The following is a 26,173-nucleotide window of genomic DNA, read 5'->3' as shown; positions in this document are numbered from 1 at the left end:
TTGTGCCTCTGGGCATCAAGGATCCCATGGCTTTCTATGCAATTACCTATCTTGTAAATGTGTTTTTGGGTAAAATATTTATTTTGAACCCGGTTACATTCTGGCTAACAGTGGTCTTGCTTTGAAACACAATTATGTTGAGAGTCACTGTCGTGTCCCTGACGAATAATTATTTGAATGGCTCTTGTAGGATATTTGTTAATAGTGCTTACAACAAAGGAAAATAGTAATGGTCTTTTCTAAGTGAATTATTCCTACCTTTTTATAATTACTATGTTCTGAACCCTCTCCAGAATGGTTTCAGCATTAGGTCAAAATATGTCTTAATTAAGGTTCATTAATTAATTGCCCACTTAAATGATCATTTGACGCCACATTCTTACAGAACAGCATCTATAACTCGTCTGATGTCTCCACAAACTCACTTCTCAATTTCACTTCAGGCAACAAATTATTGTCCTAATGCTCTAGATACTAACATGTAGTCAGAACGAGATAGCATTCACATTATGTAATTACTGACAACTTTGTTGTTTAGTTAAAGTTTAGCAATTACTCATCCATAATTGCCACGGAGCCAATTAAATGTCTTCAAGGCAGAGATTGATAAATTCTTTATCTTGCAAGGGATTAAGGGCTATGGGGAGAAAGTGAGGTCTGCAGATGCTGGAGATCAAAGTTGAAACTTTATTGCTGGAACAGCACAGCAGGTCAGGCAGCATCCAGGGAACAGGAGATTCGACGTTTCGGGCACAGGCCCTTCTTCAGGAATGAGCAGAGTGTTCAGCAGGAGAAGATAAAAGGTAGGGAGGAGGGACTTGGAGGAGGGGCGTTGGAAATGTGATAGGTGGAAAGAGGTCAAGGTGAGGGTGATAGGTCGGAGTAGGATGGAGGCGGAGAGGTCAAGAAGAAGACTGCAGGTCAGGAAGGCGGTGCCGGGCTGGAGGGATCCGGCTGAGACAAGGTGGGGGGAGGGGGGATGAAGAAACTGGTGAAGTCCAAGTTCATCCCCTGCGGTTGGAGGGTTCCCAGTCGGAAGATAAGACGCTCCTCCTCCGACCGTCGGGTTGTTGTGGTTTGGCGGTGGATGAGTCCAATGACCTGCATATCCTCGGTGGAATGGGAGGGGGAGTTGAAATGCTGTGCTACAGGTTGGTTGGGTTGGTTCGTCCGGGTGGCCCAGAGGTGCTCTCTGAATCGCTCCGCAAGTAGGCGGCCTGTCTCCCCAGTATAGAGGAGGCCACACCGGCTGCAGTGGATGCAGTAGATGATGTGGGTGGAGGTGCAGGTGAATCTGTGGCGGATATGGAAGTTTCCTTTGGGGCCTTGGAGAGAAGTGAGGGGGGAGGTGTGGGCGCAAGTGTTGCACCTCCTGCGGTTGGAAGGGAAGGTGCCGGGAGTGGAGGTTGGGTCGGTGGGGGGTGTGGATCTGACAAGGGAGTCGCGGAGGGAGTGGTCTCTACGGAAAGCTGATAGGGGAGGGGAGGGAAATATATCCTTGGTGCTGGGGTCTGTTTGGAGGTGGCGGAAGTGACGGCGGATGATGCGCTGTACATGGAGATTGGTGGGGTGGTAGGTGAGGACCAGTGGGGTTCTGTCCTGGTGGCGGTTGGAGGGGCGGGGCTCAAGGGCAGAGGAGCGGGAAGTGGAGGAGATGCGGTGGAGGGCACCGTCGACCACGTCGGGGGGGAAATTGCGGTCCTTGAAGAAGGAGGCCATCTGTGTTGTACGTATCCTTGAAGAAGGAGGCCATCTGTGTTGTACGTATTTGAAGAAGGAGGCCATCTGTGTTGTACGTATTAAGGGCTATGGGGAGAGTGCGGGTAAGTGGCGTTGAAATGCCCATCAGCCATGATTGAATGGCGGAGTGGACTCAATGGGCTGAATGGCCTTATTTCCGCTCCTATGTCTTATGGTCTTAAATGGAGACATAACTATATCAAACTGTTGACCAAACAACATATGCTGCTAATCTCCATTAGGTTCCATCTCATGTTATATTCCTAACTGCCAATCGTAGCAGTTTTTGCATGAACTAAATGTTGTTACCTGGAGTAAATTGAAAGACAGTACTGGGATTGATTTTATAGCTAGTATTGTTTCCGTATAGAGAGCTCTTCTTATTATTAGATTTGTGTTAATTCAATATGTGTGTGAAAGATAAAGACTGATAGCATGCTATCTATTCTTGTGGGACTTGCATTCTTCAACTTTATTGTATGCTGTACAGTGCACATATATGTATTGCAGAGTTGTGCATATATATATTCACAGGTAATGCAAAATTAAACTTTGAAAAGAAATTTGGCAGGATAATTGGTTAGATACTTTCAAACAATGACGCCTGATTCTAGTATTCTTAGGCCATGCAGTTAAGAGACCATTTGCAGCATCGGCATTGTCTTGGTGACGTTTTTATATATTGTCAATACATGGGGCATGCCTGCCACCTGGAGAGCCCTGCATTACCACCTTTAGCGAAGCCTCAATACGTTAAGTGCCAATCAGCGCAGGACTTTCCCAGGATTGGGAACTCTGGGTGAGGACATGCTGACAGCTGCTGCACAGTCAGAAGTAGGTGGCTCTTCACTGAGCAGCAATGCTGTGTGGCGATGGTGATACTGATGGAAGTGGAGGTACTCTTCGCCCAAATCAAGATTGGACCGGTTAGTAATGGCACAAAGTGGCTCAAGGTACTGGTTTAAATGTACGGACAAAGGAGTGACATTCAGCAAGACACCCCTCTCCACTGCGAGGTTCCTTGATCTGACACAAGAAGATACTGCAGATGCTGGAATCCAAAGTAGACAGGCAGGAGGCTGGAGGAACACAGCAAGCCAGGCAGCATCAAGAGGTGGAGGTCGACGTTTCGGGTATAACCCTTCTTCAGAAATAGAGGTGGGGGTAGGGGGAGCTGCGGATAAAGGGTGGGGGGGGAAGGTTTTGGTTGGGGAGAGGGTTAGAATGGTGAAGTAGTCTTAGATGAATACAGGTGGTGGGTATGACCTGTCCCTTGATTTGGCCGTCAGTGTCTTTGAATGAGGTAGGGCATGCCCACAAGTAACACAGACTGAGTTTAATTTCTTGGATTCCCACATGGTGAGTCACCCACTAATCACTAGGTAAATACCAGTAGAGGCAAGATAATGCACTAAAGGGAATATTAATTGACTATTTAAGGGAGTCCTATGGCACTGGGGTTGGAAGGACATCCATGGCCCTTTCAGCAATAAACTCAACTGGAGCAGAGGCAGGAAGATAACGGGATCGACATTTACATCATTTTGATTGAATGCTCCACCCTGCCAAGTCGGAGGGCATTAAATTCTGCTCATCATTTTTCACAAACTATTATGTGTGAATGGAAACTGTGATCACAGAAGATATTAGACAATGTTATAAGATTCCATAATTTCTAAAATGAATTATAAGTGATGCTGTGTAAGTACAAGATATTGATTTCAGGGTTTTTATATTTCTCAGTGATTGTTATTCGTTATCAGAGCTCGATTATGAATGTCCAGGTTTGTGTAGTGTCATTCCATGACTCACCCATGTGCTCAACTTCCCCATTACAGTAACATCCTCAAGAGAAGATGCAATATATTTATCCTAGTATAGGGGATACCTGTTCAAGTTGGTTGGACAAGTACTAGTCTGCATTGCCAAATGCAACAAATTTTGTATTAGAAGAGATGTTCAAGTTGCATATATGCTGAAATACACAAAAAGTTATCTTTATGCAGAATGAGTTAATGTCTAGCTTATGTTGACTGGTTGACCTCATCATGGGTGTCAGGTACTTGTAGGAATATTGTAAGTTAGAGAGAGAAAAGTTAACATAAGGCATCCAGGTGAGTCAGCATAAAAATGGCCAACGTTTTCCTTTCCTTATTACTGTCCAGTGAGCCCGGCTAGATTGTGCACAAGTTGACTATGAGATCAACTTCCCTTCAGATGAATAGCCTGTCATCATTCTCTTCTTGCAGATGGTAACTCCTGTGCATGCTACTAGAAAACAGTGGTTCTCATGGTATTGCATGCCGACAAATGGTCAATACTTTCAGGGTGTAGAGGAGAAGAAGTGATAATAAAGGAAGGATTCTGTAAACCAGGAAGCTATGCAGTCAAGGAAAGCTTGGAAGGAGAGTTGAATTGCCACAATACAATAGAAGTTTGGGAGTTTAATGATTTTTTGGAGTCACAAAAGTCAACAATTCTTTCATTTGAAATTCTCAGTGACACAAATATCAATATCTGTTGAGTAATAGCTTGCCCAAGTGAATGACCTTTCACCTGCCAAATATTCCTGGATGATTAATAATGTTTTTGCCTGCTTTATGTTTTAAAGATTATGGCATGGGAGAAAAGAAATGAGAAAAACAAAACGGAAGAGAAACTGGTAAAGGCTAATCAGGGAGCTAAGAATATAAGATTACCATTTATACAAACCAATAGTTAGATGTGATTTAAGTCGTACATATATAACTGAAATGATAATGAGTAAGGAATATAAAGATGAATCTTTTCAAGAATGGGAATAATAGTTCAAAGCATTATATATTAATCTAAATTTATGATAGAAATGCAAACTACATATGTGGTCTTGGGCACTGAAACAACTCCCTGCTTTGCTCTTTTTGTAATAGGTGAACCTCTGAAAGTAGGAATTGGAAATTTAAATACCTGATTATTAAAATTCTGAAGTAATCAGGCAGTAATTATGAACAAATCTCTGGGGATGAAAACATTATCTGAGAAGAGATATTGTTCTGGATGGTTGAGCTCAGATAGGTTTGAGGCCTTTTACTCCTTCATGGAATGTGGACATCACTGGCAATTGTTGCCTTTCTCTAACTTCCTTTTGAAGTGAGTGATTTCCCCGGGCTGTTTCAAAAAGCAATCGACCATGTTATTGTATAAGGATGGAAGATTTCATCCCCTAAAGGGCCAAATGAATCTTTACGACAATCAGTGATGACTTCACACTCACAATTACTGGGATAGTTTTTAATTTCAAAATCCTACTATGGCAGATGGTGAAATTTGAATTCAACAAAAATCTGTAATGAAAAGCTAGCCCAGTGGTGACCATGTAACCATTTCCAGCTGTTGTAAAAGCCCATTTGGTTCACTAATATTCTTTAGGAGAGGAAATCTGCCTGACCTCACCGACATGTGAATCCAGGCCTACGGGATTGTGGTTGATTTATAATTTGCCACTTGGCATTTAGTGATGGGAATAAATGCTAGTCTAACCAGCTATGCTCACGTCCTCTGAAGGAACATTTTAAAAAAATGGATTGGATTGGAATCGAGCATTAACTTGGACGTCAGGATGATTGTTTCATTCACTACACCAGCATCTCCTCCTAAATGGCCTCCCTTGCTCATATCACTCTTTCGAATATGAGACTGCTACTTTTCTTTTATTAGACTAACTCCACTAAGGCTTTCGGTATTTTGTCAGCCTCCTACAAGACAAGCTGGAATGTACTATACATTCCATCATGACATGAGAATGTGACTTTGAAGGTGCGCTGGGGTCAGGTATGGTGGAAGTTTGCGAGCCATCACAATCTCATTTAGAACATTCTTGGTAGCTGCTGGTAGATTTACAAAATAGCTCTGCCTTTTATTAAACTTCTTCGTTTGTTCTTTGCTCAACCTGCTGTTTCAACTGTCTTGAAATAGACTCCCAAGTCTAAGCCACAACAAGAAAAGCGTGGAGGAATTTGAATGGCCAAACTTGAGGATTTCTAAAATTGGATTATTGGCAATGTAGATGAAAAACGTAATTGCCATATCTTATCATTTTTAAGCACTGAAAAAAAGGTTGTGTTCCATGCAGCTCCACAATACTACAACATCTTTCAGCACTTATTTTGAAACAAAATTTCCAAAAGAAGAAAAAGACTTGCCACATCACATCTCTCGAACATTTCTTTTACATACAATTAATTGCATAAAGAGTGATGGATGTTTTGGAGGTAAATGCAATAATTCTGTTTTCACACATGATCCCAGAACTAACTAGATGAATGAGTCAATGGTATTGATTTCGGGAATGTTGGTGAGGATTCTGGAAGAAAATGTTTACTTTGAATAGTGTTATGGGATTTTCAAACCAAATCTAAGCCTGAATTGCAGATGCCCTCTCTTAAGTTATTTTTTCTGGATGTACCTGGCACATTTACGCGGAATTGCTACAATGTAAGGTGCATAAAAACAGTTACCGCATCCCAAAGAACTATTAACTATGTGAAGAATACAAAATCTAATGGACGAGGTGTTAGGAGTAATGAATGAGAGAGTCTTCATCATTTAATTGCTGCAATTGGCACATTGGAATTTGAACTTAACCAAGTCACAACTACAGATATGATTCTTCAATAAAGGATTTCAGTTTAGAAATCAAATTTGATTTCTGCAATTATTACAATGCAACTCTGCTTATGTAGGCCTTTCCATAGTTTAGTTTGAAAGTGTGTTAATGGAGTTTAGTGTGTCTTAGGCATATAGTTCATCTCAAACGCATTCATTCCCCCCCCAAGGAAGTGATAGATGCGGGCACACTTAACAATGTTTAAAAGACACATAGACATATACATGAATAGGAAAGATTTGGAGGAATATGTGCTTGCAGCAGGTAGGTGGGAGTACATTAGTTTGGGATTATAGGTAGTTATGCTATAACACACATTTCGGTAACACAAGTTTGTTGTAATGCGATTGACGAATTGAGGATAAGTTTCTAAAGTGCAATCTTTTAAAACGTGTTTCTATAACGCAGTTTCATTGCCAACATTTTAAGTGCTCTCACGAAAGGGCAATTTTTCTATAATGCGGGGTTTCACAAGAATGCAGCCATCACGTTATAGAAGAACTGCCTGTATGTTCGGCATGGACTGCTTAGACTGAAGGGAAATCGACGTGTCCTGATAAAGGGCTTTTGCCCAAAATGTCGATTTTCCTGCACCTGGGATGCTGCCTGACCTGCTGTGCTTTTCCAGCACCACACACTCGACTAATTTCCAGCATCTGCAGTCTTCAGTTTCGCCTGCTGGGACTGAACAGTCTGTTTCTGTGCTGTATGACTATAATGACTCTAATAAGATTTGTCAGATTATCAACTTACCATTATTGTCTTATTAAAAATACTGCTGTAAAATAAAATCCTATTATATTTTTGGAAAGTTCTGATTTTCCCTATTGGTTTACTGATCCTTATTTTATTGATGTTAAGCAACCGTCATCGGCGTACTGAACAGGAGGAGGATGAGGAACTACTTTCTGAAAGCAAAAAGACATCAAATGTTTGCGTTCGATTTGAAGAGTCACCATCCTGTAAGTATGACCATTTCATTTTTGGGATTCGTATTGGTTGGTAAGGGCCAGTTTCATAAACAGCAATCTATCAGGCTTCTGGGTTCTTTTCTTAGTATAAACTGAATCTTTTTTTTAAACATCTACCAAATATGTCTATGACCTGAGTTGTATCCCATCCATCCTTGTCTCAACCGTTGCAAAGCCTTTCAGTGCCAGTGAGTGGTGCTGCTGCACTTACAGTAGTTGAAGTTATTCAACAGTACTGTAATGAATCCACATTGCCAACAGGATTTAAATCACATTTTTCTGTTCTCATTTTACTATTGACTAATCACATTTACTCAAGGGCTGAAACCTGCAAACGATTTGAGTGTTGAATGAAGAACAATAGCCTGACCTTGTGTAAGAGGGACTTCGTTGAGCAGTGATTAATTTTTAATGTGCACATTTTTCTTACTAGTTTAGGAAAAAGTAAACATACTAAAATATAGATATTCAGAATTTCAGTTGACTGTATTATCTGGTGTAATGATGTTAAATTTCATAAGGCCGTTATTATTCATGCCATTCTATGATTAACTGCCTTGAGATCTGTGCACAGGGAGTGAGAGAGATTCATCATGCTGATATTTTGTTTGAAATTCTATTCTGTATTTGCAGTAGCTCTTTTTTGCAACTTATTGCCAGAAGGGACTTAATTTTCCAGCAATTCTTCTGTAACAAGTGAAAATAATGGAATTCTAAGCTTTATGGTCCAAATGATGTGCTATTGCAATCTTTTGAGGATAGCACTATTATATAAACTGAATTCACTTACAATTTTATATACTTTGAGAGGGGTTTTAAGTAACTTCTAGATTAAATTCTAGATTAATTTTGCAAGTTTGTAAATATGGGATTAAAATAAATATTTTTTTCAAATTTTTTTGTACTCCAGATGTGAAATCGGGAACACTTCGAGATTATCAGATACGTGGGTTGAACTGGCTGATCTCCCTCTATGAAAATGGTATTAATGGTATCCTTGCTGATGAAATGGTATGATTCAAACTTTTGCAGATCAGAATTGCTCATGAATTTGTCTGCTTTTAAGTCGTGAAGTTACCTACAGTCTTAGGACCATAGGTAACCGATGTTGAACATAAGCTTTCTGATTGTGATGTTAAACCTGATGGAATGCAATTCATCGGGTACAAAGTACAATTAAAGTTAAAAATTGTACAAAATACAATTAAAATTCAATCTAAGTAATTGAAAACGGGAGGGAGGTCTTTTGGTACAGCAGTGACATCCCTACTTTTGCGCTAGAAGCTGAATTCAAGTTAGGACTTGATGGCCATTGGTGTGTTTGTAAAATTATCAAACAAGTTGATTATCAGTCCGTAAGTCCTTCCAGGGTGCCTGATGGTTGGTGATAAGAGAGGGAAAATGCGGTGGTTAACTCTTTCATAAAAAGCAACAGTATATCTCTTTGCCATGCATAATCCTGCAGCAAATTATTGGAAGTCCATGGATGACAGTGTCCTCCTAAGACATGGTGCTAGACAGAGAGTGAGAGACATCATTGTCTACCTACAGTAGTTCCAGAGTAACACAAAGAGGTGCATCTTTTACTTCAGACTTGCTTTCAATATCAGTCAGCACCAAGAAGATGTACTGACGCAGCTTCAGTCTTTCTTATTATATACAGGCGACTAAAAATTTTCATGGGGGCATGAGGTGCCAGAATTGTAGCCATGACTATCATTTGTTGATATGAAGAAGTCGCAAGCATGCATGATTTGCTTATTTTCTTTGTAATTTTAACATTGCTTATTGTTGATGTCATCTTGAGAAAGGATATAATGACTTGTTTGCGAGAGTATTTTCGTCAGTATTCACATTGCCCTTTTCCAATGTTGGTCAGAACATGGAGATGCAGGCTACTAGATTAGGTGGGATTGCGGTTGACAAAGAGGAGGTTTTAGCAATTTTGGAAGATCTGAAAATAGGTAAGACCTTGGGCTGGATCGAGGACCTTAGGCTCATCAGAGAGAACGAGATCTTTCTGGACAAGACCTTCAGCGAGGTTATTACACCAATCGTACCAGAAGAGAACAGACGATGAGGAAGGCAGAAGGAGACAGGTGCAAGAGACCCCAGGGGAAGTACCTGTCAGGAACAAGTTGAATCTTTTGGAAACAGTAGAGACAGATGACACTGCCAGTCCGTGAGGCGGCCAGGTCTATCAATCAAAAGTTGGCGCAGAGGCAGAGCGGAAGAGTCGGACATCGCACAGAGCCGTGGTAATAAGGGACTCCATAGTGAGAGGAACTGACCGGGGTTTTTTTGGCAGCAGGCGGGACTTAAGGATGGTGTGTTGCCTTCCTGGTGCCAGGGTTAAAGACATCACAGACAGAGTGCAGGAAATCCTCAAGGACGAAGGTGAAGAGCCAGAGGTGTTGGTACATGTCGGCACAAATGATGTCGGGAAGAAGAGGAGGAACATACTACAGCGGGACTTCAGAGAACTAGGAAGAAGGCTGAAAAGCAGGACGTCCAAGGTGGTTATCTCCGGTTTGCTTCCAGTTCCTCGGGCTGGTGAGGCCAGAAACAGGGAGATAATGGACTTGAATGTGTGGCTGGGGAACTGGTGCAGGAAGCAAGGATTTAAATTCTTGGATCACTGGGGTATGTTTTGGGGTAAGCATAAATTATACAAGAGAGACGGTTTGCACCTTAATAGGTTGGGGACCAGCATTCTGGCAGGCAGGTTTGCTATTGCAACACAGCTATGTTTAAACTAAGTAGCGGGGGGTAGGGGACAAACTGGAAGTTTAAGAAGGAAATTGGAGGGAAAGTTAGAACAAGGGAAGTCAAGAAAGACAACTGTATCAATGAGGCAGAAAACTCAGAAAGGGATCATGCCGTAAGGTTGAGTGAAATAGGAGTTGATGGGAAGGGTGAGGGCAGTAACAAATTAAAAATACTATACATGAATGCATGAAGCATTAGAAAAAAGATGGATGAGCTTGAGGCTCTTTTGGAAATTGGCAGATACAATATTGTGGGGATAACTGAGACGTGGCTTCAAGTGGACAGGGCTATCGTAAGGACTGACTGACGGGCAGAGGGGGTGGGGTGGCCATGTTGGTAAGGGATGATATTCAGTCCCTTGTGCGGGGGGACCTAGAATCAGGGGATGTAGAGTCAGTGTGGATAGAGCTGAGAAATACTAAGGGTAAAAAGACCCTCTTGGGAGTTATCTACAGGCCCCCAAACAGTAGTCTGGGTGTCGGACGTAAGTTAAATCAGGAGCTGAAATTGGCCTGTCGCAAAGATGTTACTACAGTTGTTATGGGGGATTTCAACATGCAGGTAGACTGGGAGAATCAGGATGGTATTGAACCTCAAGAAAGAGACTTTGTGGAGTGCCTCAGAGATGGATTCTTAGAACAGCTGGTGCTGGAGCCGACCAGGGAGAAGGCAATTCTGGATCTGGTATTGTGCAATGAACCAGAATTGGTCAGGGACCTCGAAGTAAAGGAGCCATTGGGAAGTAGTGACCATAATACAATAGGCTTCAATCTGGAATTTGAGAGGGAGAGGGTACAATCGGAAGTGACAATATTTCAGTTGAATAAAGGGAACTATGGAGCTATGAGGGAGGAGCAGGCCAAAGTTCACTGGTACAATACCTTAGCAGGAATGACTGTGGAGGAACAATGGCGGATGTTTCTGTGCATAATGCAGAAGATGCAGGATCAGTTCATTCTAAAAAGGAAGAAAGATCCTAGGAGGAGGCATGGGTGGCCGTGGCTGACGAGGGAAGTTAAGAAACATATAAAGTTAAAAGAGGAAAAGTATAACATAGCAAAGATAAGTGGGAAAACGGAGGACTGGGAAGCTTTTAAAGAACAACAGAGGATTCCTAAGAAGGAAATACGCAGAGAAAAAATGAGGTACGAAGGTAAACTGGCCAATAATATAAAGGAGGATAGTAAAAACCTGTTTAGGTATGTGAAAGGCAAAAAAAGGTTAAGACTAAAATTGGGCCCTTGAAGACAGAAACAGGGGAATATATTACGGGGAACAAAGAAATGGCAGAAGAATTGAATTGGTACTTCAGATCTGTGTTCACTGGGGAAGACACAAGCAATCTCCCTGAGGTAACAGTGGCTGAAGGACCTGAACTGAAGGGAATTTATATTTGCCAGGAATTGGTGTTAGAGAGACTGTTAGGTCTGAAGGTTGATAAGTCCCCGGGGCCTGATGGTCTACAACCCAGGTACTGAAGGAGGTGGCTCGAGAAATCGTGGATGCGTTGGTGATTATTTTCCAGAGTTTGATAGATTCGGGATCAATTCTTTGCGGATTGGAGGGTGGCTAATGTTGTACCACGTTTTAAGAAAGGTGGGAGAGAGAAGCAGGAAATTATAGACCAGTTAGTCTGACCTCAGTGGTGGGAAAGATGCTGGAGTCTATTATAAAGGATGAAATTATGACACATCTGGATAGCAGTAACAGGATAGGTCAGAGTCAGCATGGATTTATGAAGGGGAAATCATGCTTGACTAATCTTCTGGAATTTTTTGAGGATGTAACTCTGAAGATGGACGAGGGAGATCCAGTAGATGTAGTGTACCTAGACTTTCAGAAAGCTTTTGATAAAGTCCCACATAGGAGGTTAATGAGCAAAATTAGGGTGCATGGTATTGGGGGCAAAGTACTAACTTGGATTGAAAGTTGGTTGGCTGATAGGAAACAAAGAGTAGTGATAAACGGCTCCATTTCGGAATGGCAGGCAGTGACCAGTGGGGTACCGCAGCAATCAGTACTGGGACTGCAGCTTTTTACAATATATGTTAATGATATAGAAGATGGTATTAGTAATAACATTAGCAAATTTGCTGATGATACAAAGCTGGGTGGCAGGGTGAAATGTGATGAGGATGTTAGGAGATTACAGGGTGACCTGAACAAGTTAGGTGAGTGGTCAGATGCATGGCAGATGCAGTTTAATGTGGATAAATGTATGGTTATCCACTTTGATGGCAAGAACAGGAAGGCAGATTACTACCTAAATGGAATCAATTTAGGTAAAGAGAGCTGGGTATTCTTATACACCAGTCAATGAATGTAAGCATGCAGGTACAGCAGGTAGTGAAGAAGGCTAATAGCATGCTGGCCTTCATAACGAGAGATTGAGTATAAAAGCAAAGAGGTTCTTCTGCAGCTGTACAGGGCCCTGGTGAGACCATATCTGGAGTACTGTGTGCAGTTCTGGTCTCCAAATTTGAGGAAAGACATTCTGACTATTGACGGAGTGCAGCATAAGTTCACGAGGTCAATTCCTGGAATGGCGGGATTACCTTACACTGAAAGACTGGAGCGACTGGGCTTGTATACCCTTGAGTTTAGAAGACTGAGAGGGGATCTGATTGAGACATATAAGATTATTAAAGGATTGGACACTCTGGAGGCAGGAAACATGTTTCCGCTGATGGGTGAGTGCTGAACCAGAGGACACAGCTTAAAAATATGGGGTAGACCATTTAGGACAGAGCTGAGGAGAAACTTCTTCACCCAGAGGGCAGTGGAGGCCCCGTCTCTGGATTCATTTAAGAAAGAGTTGGATAGAGCTCTCAAGCATAGTGGAATCAAGGGTTATGGAGATAAGGCAGGAACAGGATACTGATTAAGGATGATCAGCCATGATCATATTGCATGGTGGTGCAGGCTCGAAGGGCAGAATGGCCTACTCCTGCACCTATTGTCTATTGGATGGGATTTATCCTAGGGTTCTCTGGGAAGCCAGGGAGGAGATTACAGAGACTTTGGCTTTGTCTTTATGTCATCATTGTCAACAGGAGTAGTTGCCAGAAGACTGGAGGATAGCAAATGTTCTTCCCTTGATCAAGAACGGGAGTCGGGACAGCCGTGGTAATTATAGGCCAATGAGCCTTACTTCGGTTGTGGGTAAGGTGTTAGAAAAGGTTATAAGAGATAGGATTTATAATCATCTGGAAAGGAATAATTTGATTAGATCAACACGGTTTTGTGAAGGGTAAGTTGTGCCTCACTAACCTTATTGAGTTACTCGAGAAGGTGACAAAACAGGTAGATGAAGGTAGAGTGGTTAATGTGTATCTGGACTTCAGCAAGGTGTTTGATAAGGTGCCACACAATAGGTTATTGCACAAAATACAGAGTTTCGGGATTGATGGTGATTTAGCAGTTTGGATCAGAAATTGGCAAGCTGAAAGAAGACAGAGGGTGGTGGTTGATGGGAAATATTCATCCTAGAGCTCAGTTTCCAGTGGTGTGCCACAAGGATCTGATTTGGGGCCACTGCTGTTGACCGTTTTTATAAATGATCTGGAGGTGGACGTAGAAGGATGGGTTAGTAAGTTTGCAGATGACACTAAGGTAGGCAGAATTCTGGATACTGCCGAAGGATGTTGTGGGTTATAGAGGAACATAGATAAGATGCAGAACTGGTCTGAGAAATGGCAAATGGAGTTTAATGTGGAAAATGTGAGGTAGTTCACTTCGGAAGAATGCAGGGTACAGAGTACTGGACTAATGGTAAAATTCTTGGCAATGTAGATGAACAGAAAGATCTGTGCCCAAGTGTATAAATCCCTGAAAGTTGCCACATAGATTGATAGGGTTGTTAAGAAGGCATATGGCGTGTTTGCATTTATTCATAGGGGAATTGAGTTTCAGAGCCCCGAGGTCATGTTTCAGCTGTACAAGACACTGGTAAGGTCGGAACTGGAGTGTTGCAAACGTTTCGGGTCACCGCATTATAGGAAGGATATGGAAGCTTTGGAAAGGGTTCAGAGGAGGTTTACTAGGATTTTGCCTGGTATGGAGGGAAGGTCTTACATGAAAAGGCTGAGGAAACTGAGGCTGTTTTAGTTGGAGAGAAGAAGATTGAGAGGTTAATCGAGACCTATAAGATAATCAGAGGGTTAGATAGGGTGGACAGTGAGAGCCTTTTTCCTCAGATGGTGAAGGTTAACACAGGGGGACATAGCTTTAAATTGAGGGGTAATAGATTTAGGACATATCAGGGGTAGTTTCTTGACTCAGACAGTAGTAAGGGTTCAAAGTTTGTGAGAAGATTTGTAGCTCGGGTGCTCGTTGTTGTGGTTCTGTTCACCGAGCTGGGAATTTGTGTTGCAGACGTTTCGTCCCGTGTCTAGGTGACATCCTCAGCACGTCTGCAACACAAATTCCCAGCTCGGCGAACAGAACCACAACAACAGTAGTAAGGATGTGGAACGGCCTGCCTGCAACAGCAGTAGACTCACCGCCGTTAAGGGCATTTAAGTGGGTATTGGACATACATGTGGATAATAATGGATAATAGATGGGAATCAGATTAATTTCACAGGTCGGCGCAACATTGAGTGCCGAAGGGTCTGTACTGCGCTGTAACATTCTCTGCTCTACGCTCCATGATAGTTTCCTATCTCTCATCATAAAAATGAAGGATTGTCATTTTTTGACTTCTTTACTTTCATGTATTGGATATTTTGCATTGGTTTCAATCTTAAACCTTAGAATTCATTTAGCAAATTGGAATGATTTACTATTTTGAAAATAATTCCATTTCTAAAATTTTACTTCTTTTTATTTTAAAAAAATAGGGTCTTGGTAAGACACTACAGACCATTGCATTGCTGGGCTACCTAAAACATTACAGAAATACACCTGGACCGCATATGGTTTTGGTACCAAAGTCCACGTTACATAATTGGATGAAAGAGTTCAAGCGTTGGGTTCCATCACTTCGTGCAGTTTGTCTTATTGGAGACAAAGATCAAAGGGTAAAGAAATTTATTTTCGGAATATTTCTGAATACGCCCTGTATGTGTATGCTTTTCTATGGGACACCATTTAATATTTATAGGAATCTGTTAAATTCATGATTGCTAAAAATTTCCATCTGTGTGTTCCCCCCGTTCAGTATTCTCCTACTTTTTTGAAGACACTGACTGTCACCTCCAATGCTCTGCTTAAGGAATCATTCTTCATATGTGAAATGAGATGGAGGGTGTTGGCAGTCTTGGGATCATGAAATCATCATTGCTGAGTCAAACTGTCTAATCACCCAATTTTAGCACAGTCACGCTTAACAACAGTATCACTAGATCTGTCAGTATGGAATTTATGGCTGACACATTTTCTGCTCCTGCGCAGATATTGGTAAGAACAATTGTTTCGTTTACACTGATCCCCCTGAGAACAAACTCAGCACAAACCAATATTTGAAATTGAGATCTACTGATCAATGTTGCTCAGACCACCCTTGCCAACTCAATGATTTTGTGTATGCAAGCACAGGTCTACCATATCATAATCATAACCTCTTTTAGTTGAAGAATATGCTTATTACTTATTCACGGCTATTCCCTTGAGAACTGTAGGAGCTTTTCACACTTCTTTGAGTGTTTACAATGATGTTAAATCAAACAGTGTGCTTTTGAATGATATTCAGTGCTTTTGAGCTGATCAGAGTGCTGCTGTTGCATAGAAAAGGTGTTGCTTTGCTCAGAGATCAACATTTGCAGATGAAATAAACTTAGAGGGTGTTGTAAATTGTGAAGGTGATGGTCGTCAATTTCAGCATTAAACTGGATAGGATATTGATGTAATTTATGTAGAGGAATGTGAACTATGTTTTAGAGGAGGTATGAGAATAAATATGCACCAATTGTTAATATTTTAAGATATACAGGATATAAATAGATTCAAGGAAGTATTTGGATACAAATATTTGAAATCTAGTGAGTAAAGCTACATATTTTTAAAGAAAATGGAATGCTTGTTTAACAATTAGGGTTGTAGAGTACAAGCCTAAAGGGATAATGCTAAACTAATACAATTCATTTATTAGGTTGCATTTAAAATATTGAATCATGTTACAGAAAAAAAGGAAGATCAGAGAAAAAGTGCAGAAGTGGGCTTTAGTTACAAGGAAGGAATAAAGAAACTGAGATTCTTTCTTTGGGTTGTCGGAGTAATATACAGAAATCTAAATTGAAAACTGCTAAAATTACAAATAATTTTGACCAGGCAAGGAGGGAAAAAGAAATGTAAGAGGTTCGTAACCAGACAACTCAAATCTAAGATTATCTTCATAAAAAAAACAGAGATTAGGAAAATGTGGAGATGCCATGCTGGTGTTGGACTGGGGTGGCCAACATCAGAACTTATATGATACCAGTTTATAGTCCAACAGGTTTATTTGAAATGACAAGCTTTCGGAGCACTGCCTCTTTGTCAGGTGAAGTGAGAAAATGTATATAGGCACAGAATTTATAGGCAGAGAGATCAATGGGTAGAAAGATCAAAAGATCATACAAATGATGTGAGTGGAGTAATGAACAGTAGGTTTCTGCAGATGATCAAAAAATATCAGACAGTGTGAGTAAAGTGTCAGCAGCTGAATAGTAATTGAGGGGGAGGACCTAGTATCCAGTTAATTGAGGCAGAGAGATAATTAGAAAAAATTTAAAATAAGATGGTCCTGGAGGCAAACCAAATAGGTGGAATAACACGATAGGTATAAGAGTCGCATGTCGAGGGTCTCATCAAAGTAACATATAATCCAAAACTGAACAAACTAATTAAAGTAGAGGTATCATAACAAGTTATCAAGGTGATGGTGTTAAAATAGGACAGTCAGGAAGATTTTACAAATACAGAACAGTATGATGGGTTACATGTAGTGTGACATGAACTCAACATCACAGGAGATTATGATAAATTAAGGTTTGCCAAAAACAAATTGTACAGGATATCAGAAGTGATGAGGGAACTGAATCCATAATGTCTCTTAAGGAGATAATGTATAAATGGAATGAAAAGAGATTTGAAGATTGATAAAGAAAAGGACAGGACAATGGGCTTAAGTTGGAGTGGGCGCCACAGTTCAAAATACCCTTTTCCCTATGCCATAAACTTTGCATAGCACAGAAGATCATAGGTTCAATAGTTCATCTGACCCAGGTTGGCGATGGCTTGTCAGAATGCCGTAGAGCTGCACTCAGTGGTCTTTGTAGAGAGAGAAGAGGCAAAATATCAGCCAGAGTATCTACTCCTCACCTCTGCTCTGGAATACATGTCTGACTGCAGTAATAGAACAGAATTTAATGCCAACACATGCTGCCTTGCATCACGCATGAATAATGATTTTTTTTATTGCAAAGATCTGTTAAGAAGTTGACATTTTCATTACCTCTTAGGACTTTTAATATAAAATTGTGGTAGTCAAGCAGGAAATTGGATAGTAATTTGCAGACTTTTCATGAGATGTCATGGCATGACAAATCACTTGCTTTAAGACTGGCCACTTGAATGAATGACTGCAGGGCGTTGAGTAACTGGAACTGGAAACCATTTCTCAGTACTGTTGAGTGTCTTCAAGAGATGAGAAAATGGAGGGGATCAAACAATCAGCAGTACCTTTCTTAATCTAGAAATATTGTGCCTCTGCACTGAAGGTATGATGAAAGATTTATAACCATGATAATATTTTCATCAAAACTTCTTTGACTTGAAACCAGGCTGCCTTTATTCGAGATATCATGATGCCAGGCGAGTGGGATGTCTGCATTACATCTTACGAAATGGTCATAAAAGAAAAATCTGTTTTCAAAAAGTTTAACTGGAGATACTTGGTCATTGATGAAGCTCATCGAATCAAGAATGAAAAATCCAAGGTAAGAACACTACCTTATGATGCTAATTCCTAAGTGTAAACTTCATCTGAGCAACTAACTGGATAGACAGTGAAATGAAGGGGAGGTCTCCAAGGGAGAGGGGACATTTTTAAATGCTGAAGGGATTTCACTAACATTGCAAGGCTATGTTGCAAAAAAATAATGAACAGGCTTGTTTGTATCTTTTGTAAAAAAGATTAAGGTGTAACCTAATGGAAATTTTTTAGAGAATTGAAAATGGCAGAAAATGGAAATGGTATAATAATAATTCTAATAGTGTAAAGGAAAATAGGTAGTTGCCACTCAATGGTGAGATTCAAAGGTTGCTATTTAAGGCTTGATTTAAAGAAGACAAAAATGGTTCTCAGTCTTGAAATTCTGGTTTTCTCATTCTTTCTGTATTTTATCACCTTCTGTGCCATTGGTCACACCACAAGGAGGGGAAGGTTCTGCCTTTTAGCCCTAAAACTAATTTATTTGGATTCTGCCAGTAGGCATTCAATGCCAGACCTTAACATAGCCTTGGTAGCAACACAGACAAAAGAGCTGGACTGAACAGGTGAAGTGAGAATGACTGCATTTTCATGAGAGCATCATTTGAAAGATTGTGGCATTAAGGGGCTGACAGTTAAATTGAATTCAGAGTGAAAATCCTTCCCCTGATTACCCACGTTCAAAATACATAAGATGGCAGGTAGATTCACCTCTCCCTGCTGCCAACACCCTTGGTTCCTCCTGAAAATTAAATCACAAGAAAGATCCATTTGAAAAAAAGTCATCTCTCTATAGAGGAGAGAGGCATAATCTGTGAAGAGCTGCTCCATTCGGAGATTCTGTTCCTCCCTTGCTCACTTGTCATTCACAGATTGGCTCTCAGAAACTTGTTACTACTTCGGCGACAGAATCTGAGTTTTGACGAGCACCAAAGGTGGGAGGGAAGTGCCTGGTGATTGGAGGAGCTGATAGGCGTTCTTTTAGCAGCAGAGATCTAGGAGGAGGCTGGAAGTATGGGTACTCAGAGGTGAGTATCCATCAGGGCCAAGCCCAATTTTCAGCAAGGAAGAGAGCAGAGATGGAAAAGAAATCAGACCACGAATGAGAGCTCGGAAAATGTTCACAGACACGAGAAGCTACTTTGATATGCTGCAACTGCACCTGCTATTTAATATTGTTTCTTTTTTAAAAAAACATTATGTTGGTAGTACATTTTATCAAACCTCAGGGACGAAATAATTATGTTTGAACTGTTGCATTGAAATGTGTGGTGTCTGGATAGGTATTTTGTTGAATTTTTGATTTTAAAATAGTTGTGTAACTCAAGTGTTGTCAGGGCATGTATGACCTGAGTGATGTCCAAGAGCGGGAAGGACAGTTGGCAGCTACGTTATTCTAGATAAAATCGTCAAATAGCCTGAGAGAGATTGGGCATGCCTTTGATGTTTATGTGAAACATAAAGCCTTTACTGCCTCTTGAGATTTAAAGAATGTTTGGTTCATAAAAGTCGCAATATATTGGTACTGTGCAGGGACTCAAACTAAAATGTTACAATGGCTGTTCAAGCCTTCATTAACATTAAACAGTTCAAGATGACATTGCTGAATCTAGACTAAGGGAGCATGTGGTTTTTGATGGTATTTTAGCAAAAAAATTTGGCTGTGCTGAAACAAGGAGTGAATATTGTAAATGGTATATGGTGAGGAAGAGGGTCTGATTACAGTGTATGTGATCCAATTTTGGAAAGATCCTATAGAAGAATTGTTTTTATCAGAGATTATCTAGTGTATATTATTTATAGATTTTAATTTAAATTATTTTATAATTTGTATGTATACCATCTTTTGTATTGTACTGTCTGTTAAGAAGGAAATCCTATGAACATTCAGCAGACTTACAGGAAATGTTACAAGTCCGCATCATTCAGTGAAGGAGGTAGAAAGCTAGAAAAATTTGCTCTTAAAATCAAAAATTATTAGATTAGATTGGATTTCCTACAGTATGGAAACAGGCCTATCGGCCCAACAAGTCCACACCGACCCTCCGAAGAGTAACTCACCCAGAACCATTTCCCTCTGACTAATGCATCTAACACTGTGGGCAATTTAGCATGGCCAATTCACCTGACCTGCACATCTTTGGACTGTGGGAAGAAACCGGAGCACCCGGAGGAAACCCATACAGACATGGGGAGAATGTGCAAACTCGACTCATACAGTCGTCCAAGGTTGGAATCGAACCTGGGACCCTGGCGCTGTGAGGCAGCAGTGTTAACCACTGAAGCACTGTGCTGCCCTTGAGAATTATCCTTGAGAATGTCTCAAAAATAAACTACTTTGACCCCTGGACTGGAGCCACAATCAGTACAAGGTAAGATAATTGTTAGAGATCAATCATTAATGTAAGGCACTACTGTAGGCATTCCTCAGAGCAAAGTCCTAGGCTCAGCCTTTTCAGCTGCTTCACCAATGACCTTTCCTCCATTATAAGGATGGGCCAGGATCCTGGAACTCAGTCATTAATAGCACCGTGGGAATACTTTCACAACATGAGTGATAGCATTAAGGAGATGCATTGCTATGACCCTCTTGAGGATAATTATGGATGGGAAAAAAATGTTGACAACATTCCATAAATGAATAAAAAGAAAATCTCTATAAGGTATTTAATCAATAATAGGCCTGTCTGTCGCACAGACCTCTCAGTGGAGTGTTTTCCAGGGTGTATGTGGTCAAAAGTATAAACTGGTTCTGCAGTTTCTTAACAAAGAATGAATTCCAACTTAAGGTGATCTGATAAGCCATGTTTACCATACTATAAGGTGGAGAAGAAAAGTCCATTGGAGAGTATATATGGTACTACAGATGGATTGTGTACTTTGGACAACTTTGCTATTAAAGGATTTGTGTCACTTTAGAAGAAATGATTCTGTAGCATCAAATAACATTGTGTTTGGTATCTACCATGTACCAAGATGCAGCCAGTCTTTTGGGGATGATGTAGTTTTGTATAATACATTTTTGTTGATGTCTGAAGGGACCAACACATAAGGGGCAAGTACTGTCATAATGGGTGGTTACCAGGTGCTAGATTGTTGTTTTTGGCATTGGCTGTAATGTTCCCTCTCAGCTGCAACTCCAAGGGACCACACTTGCCAATCAACATGCTATCAGCATTTCCATTGACTTCCAATTTTGGAAGTTGCTGCTGCACGTGGACCTCAGAGGTCCATGTGGATGAAAAAGAAGTAAGAGGGATCATATGTTGGTACACATAGTGGCAAAAATACTAAACAAATTGCTGGATGACAGATGATATTGCTTTGTCCATTTCATTGGCCGGTGTCTCCCAGATGTGAAGAATTGATGTTTCGTTCTCAATGTCAGGTTTGGCGTTTTAGATATCCTACTGGTTTTCTGACTTCAATTATTTTATTATTAAGTTTACTGTCACATGTACTCTCATGAGTACAGTGTGAAGTTTACAAGTCACCACTTACAGTGCCATCTTGGGTAGAAAGGTACTTTGGTACAGAATCTTAGTTACAAAGCAGAAAATAAGGAAAACAAAGTTTAAAAACTTAAACATTATTGTCCTTCTTACTAAAAAATAGAAAAACAAACAAACACAGTTTACAGTTCAACTCTCCATATGTGCTTTGCCATGTTTGGCTAGCAATCCTTAAAAGGGCTGCACCTCACCCCCCCCCCCCCCCCTCCCCACCCCCCCACAGTTGGCCACACTGGGCTGCCTGCTGATCCTGTGGATGTCACTACCTTCATCATTGCTGCCAAAAAGATGAAGATGAAAGAGCAAAGAAGAAAGGAAAAGGAGGATGCAGCCAGTCTGTTGCTGGGGATCAGATAGGTTCAGGTGCCAAAAAATACCCATCCTACTGCTCCCACCATCTTGAAATATAGAAAACTGTTGAGGATATGGCGTCTTCAATCCTAAGAGCTATCCCAGTTATATTTGCTTGATGGGTGTTGCTACACTTGGAAATTTTGCCTTTGTAAGGATGGTTGCTTTCATGATTTTGCCCTTCCAGGAGATACTGAGACTACTTCGCAGACAATGAAGCTGCTAGTTGTTGGTCTTCCTTTCCTGATTTCTATAAGCTCTCCATGTTTCACAGCAAGATACGATGCTGAGAACACAGTTGTCATAAATGGAATTTTCCCAGCCCCTGAAATGATGTGGACTATGTGCGAAAATGGACAGAATTGTGAGAGGTCAGTGGTAAAGAGATTCCCGATGTCAAGAGCAAAAAATCCCATCCTCCAACCAAGACAAGATTCTCACTAGTGAACAGTGAGAGGCCTGTTTGCCTGCATTAGCGTCCTCATTATCATGTCATGTAACCTCATTGATATGCAGTTTCCCAGTCTTCCACCCATTGGATAGAAACAAGACGGTGACAATTTCGGATGTGGTACTCAGTGGTTAGCTGGTGACTCCTGCTTGCTCCTCGTACACCCAGCTCTCTGTCTTGGATGCTAGGCACCAACATTTCATGGCCCGCCATATTGATAATGACTGTGACTCACCTGCCATCCACCAGGTTCTCCAGGTCCCTGTCGGCAAAGTGAGGTGGCAGTTGCCCTCAGTTCAACATGTCACTTGCCAGAGACTATGCAAGGCAGTTGCAGACTGCAAGTGTTTGACTGGTGTACAGGTAGCACCCAGTGTTGGGAACCCCTGGAGGTCCCAGCAGCAGACAGTACATCCGCCTGTAGCAAGTGGGAGAATTTAACAAGCAATACAGTATAGGGCTGTTGTGTAAGTAATAAGAACTGTTTGGGATGATGGCATGAGAAACCTCCATGAAACTCAACAGAATTGACACTAAATATATGGCTGTTCCTTTACTTTCGCTGGGTCAAAATCCTAAAATTCCTTTCCCAATGACATTGTGGGTCAACCTGCAGCATGGAAATGTAGCGGTTCAAGAAGGCAGCTCAATATCACCTTCCTGAGGGCAGTTAAGAACAGGCAAAAGTGCTGGCCAGCCAGAGATGCTCAGGTCCCATGTCCCACAACTGAATAAAAAATGATATAAACCATTGGCATATTACATTACTAAACGATTTTTTTAATGCAGGCTATAGAATGTACTTGAAGGGTTAGGAATTAATTGTAAAATATGCCAACATTTGCAAATAGTTACAAAGATAGTTGGAGAAATGGGAAGTAAAAGGATATGGGTAAAAGGCAGGTACATGTGATTAAGATTATTGATCATGTGGAAAATAAACACCAACACACACATGGCTGTGTGTTAGCTGTGGCCCATTTGCAACCTTGCTTCTGAGTCAGAGATTATCATTTCCTGTATCACTGCACAACTTGATTACAAAATGCGAGCTGATTCGCCAGCACAAGAGGACTGCTACACTATTAAAGGTACCTTCTTTTGGATACGATGTTAAACTGAAGCACTGTCAGCCCTATCAAGTTGACCTAAAATATTGCAAACAATAATTACTGTTATGCATAAATCAAAATGAAATGATGGTGTAGTTATGATGGCAATGTAAATGCTGAACCCTGTGAAGGAACATCAAGAAGACATAGCTTAGGTTGAGAGAAAAAGGAGGCAAGAGACTGATATGATTTTGTCAAGAAAATGATCTAATAGTAACAAACACCATCAATAAACAAGCACTGCAGAGTTCACCAAATATCCTAAGGTAACCCATGACTATTTCCACCTCAAAGGACAAGGGCAGCAGATACATGGGAACACGACCACCTGCAAGTTCCCCTCCAAGCTACTGTGAGATATTGCATTATAGATATCTTTACTAACTGACTCACCAGCTCACTGTATTCATTAATAACGTATTCCCATTCATTAATTCATTCATCATACTTTACTAATCCGTTGTTTACTATAACACATTTTCATTAATTCATTCATAAAACAGCATTCTTGTAGTGCATTTTACTATTGCAAAGACTAAATTAAAACTCCCTTCCAAACCATTACGGCTTCTTCACACCTCAACCCTTATCAAACCTATTTACATCAAAACCTACCCCTGAATAAATATTAAAGACTACTCAGAAACAATACCTTCCCCACACCGTGTCGAGACCACCCACCTGAAATTATGGAAAAATTATAATATTAATCAGCCCTTACCAACCATCTCTCAGGACCTGAATAGATTACAGAACATCAAACAGTTTCCCTAACTAGTAAATGCAATAAACAAGGCCACTCTCCCCTTTACTGTCAAAACAATGCTTCTGTGAAATTGCATGAATGAATGAAACTCACTCCGACAAATAGGAAACAAATCTCAAGACCCAGCTGCAATAATCCGTTTAATATCCTTGATTCTTTTATTAAGTACACGTATAATTTCTAATTTATTCAGAGCACATAGGTCTCGTACTTTTACTAATATTTACCAACTTAAAAGCTAAAAGGACTAATACCTCTCAAGTAAGCAAGGAAACCGGACAGACATTCTTAATCCCATCAGAAGTAACAGCCAGCACTTAGCAAATGTTGAAACAATCTCTTGCATACAATCTTTTGTGTATGATAGATAAAACTATAAAGAACCATAGTGATAGAATTTTAATATTTGCAAGAACTGTGTATCAAGAAGCTGCTGTAAGAACTGTACTTCAGGATTCGATCGCCACCTCAAGCTGTGCTACTACAGTTGCTGAATAAAGATGTTGATTTTGCCACTCACTGATTTCATTTGTTATTTGAACATGTTCCAACACCACTCACCCTCCTGACTTGGAAATATATCATCATTGCTTCACTGTTGTTGGCTCAAAATCCTGGAATTCCCTCCCAAAGGGAATTGTGGGTCAACCTAAAGCCCGTGGACTGCAGCATTTCAAGAAAGCAGTGCCCCACCACCTTCTCGAGGGTAACGAGGGAAAGGGCAATAAAAATGTTGACCAAACAGCAATGCCCACGTCCCACTCGTGAGTGGAAAAAAAACAAAGAATGTACATTTGGAGAAGTCCAGGTTATGGGCACAGAGATTAAATAGATTGTGTGATGTGAAACAATGTTATAGGAACAGTGAAAGGGTATTCACATATTTCAGGTGCAAATTTCAATTCAGATCACAGTCTTGTTGTGGGAAAAATTAACACGAAATTGAAAATGCCAAGAAAAATAAACATATGTGACCATTTTGACACTGATATGGTGAAAGATGAGAACATCAGAGAGATATTCGGCTTTAAAGTTTAAAAAAAAGACTGTCTTAGGAATGAGAAAACTGAACAAACCTGAAACTTAACAACATGCTGCGGAAGAATGGAAAAAAAAAGGAATGAATGACATAAGTTTCTAGTGACGATGATAGAAATGGGGAAGAAAAGCTACATTTGACTTTGAGGAAATTGGGGGAAAACTATTGAATGCATGTACAGTCAGTTCTTCTGTAATGCGATGGTTGCATTCTTGTGCAACCCTGTGTTATAGAAATATCGTGCTTAAAGTATTGGTGATATAATTGCGTTACAGCCAACACATGTTTTAAAAGTTTGCGTTGTAGAAACAGCGCCCCCAGTTTGTCAATCGCATTATGGCGAATTTGTGTTAATGAAACGTGCGTTCGAGCAGAACGACCTGCATGGAGACTAAAGAGAGTTGATTGGTCTAACAAGATTCTGGATCAGTGGTGCTGGGAGAGCACAGCAATTCAGGCAGCATCCGAGGACAGGCAAAATCGACGTTTCGGGCAAAAGCCCTTCATCAGGAATAAAGGCAGAGAGCCTGAAGCGTGGAGAGATAAGCTAGAGGAGGGTGGGGGTGAGGATAGAGTAGCATAGAGTACAATAGGTCAGTGGGGGAGGAGATGAAGGTGATAGGTCAGGGAGGAGAGGGTGGAGTGGATAGGTGGAAAAGGAGCTAGGCAGGTCGGACAAGTCCGGACAAGTCAAGGGGACAGTGTTGCTGGAGGTTAGAAACTAGGATGAGGTGGGAGAAGGGGAAATGAGAAAGCTGTTGAAGTCCACATTGATGCCCTGGGGTTGAAGTGTTCCGAGGCGGAAGATGAGGTATTCTTCTTCCATGCGGCTGGTGGTGAGGGAGCGGAGGTGGAGGAGGCCCAGGACCTCCATATCCTCGGCAGAGTGGGAGGGGGAGTTGAAA

At 40.9% G+C, this 26,173-nt stretch overlaps 1 protein-coding gene across 2 annotated transcripts in view; it reads left to right on the top strand.

The window, feature by feature from the left end:
* Positions 1-26,173, top strand: part of smarca1 (SNF2 related chromatin remodeling ATPase 1) — a 110,763-nt gene that overhangs the window by 33,033 nt on the left and 51,557 nt on the right. For both annotated transcript variants that reach the window (XM_043704859.2, XM_043704860.2), the window contains exons 5-8: positions 7,247-7,347; positions 8,267-8,367; positions 14,967-15,146; positions 17,889-18,044. In XM_043704859.2, coding sequence (XP_043560794.1) covers positions 7,247-7,347; positions 8,267-8,367; positions 14,967-15,146; positions 17,889-18,044 — 538 coding nt within the window. The remainder of the gene's footprint in view (positions 1-7,246; positions 7,348-8,266; positions 8,368-14,966; positions 15,147-17,888; positions 18,045-26,173) is intronic.

Source organism: Chiloscyllium plagiosum, unplaced genomic scaffold (assembly GCF_037043375.1).
Source record: "Chiloscyllium plagiosum isolate Xiang-an unplaced genomic scaffold, Cpla_swu_hap1 HiC_scaffold_11, whole genome shotgun sequence".
Lineage (NCBI taxonomy): Eukaryota > Metazoa > Chordata > Chondrichthyes > Orectolobiformes > Hemiscylliidae > Chiloscyllium > Chiloscyllium plagiosum.
Note: the sequence above shows the minus strand (reverse complement) of the source record. Positions and strands in the feature narration are given on the sequence as shown.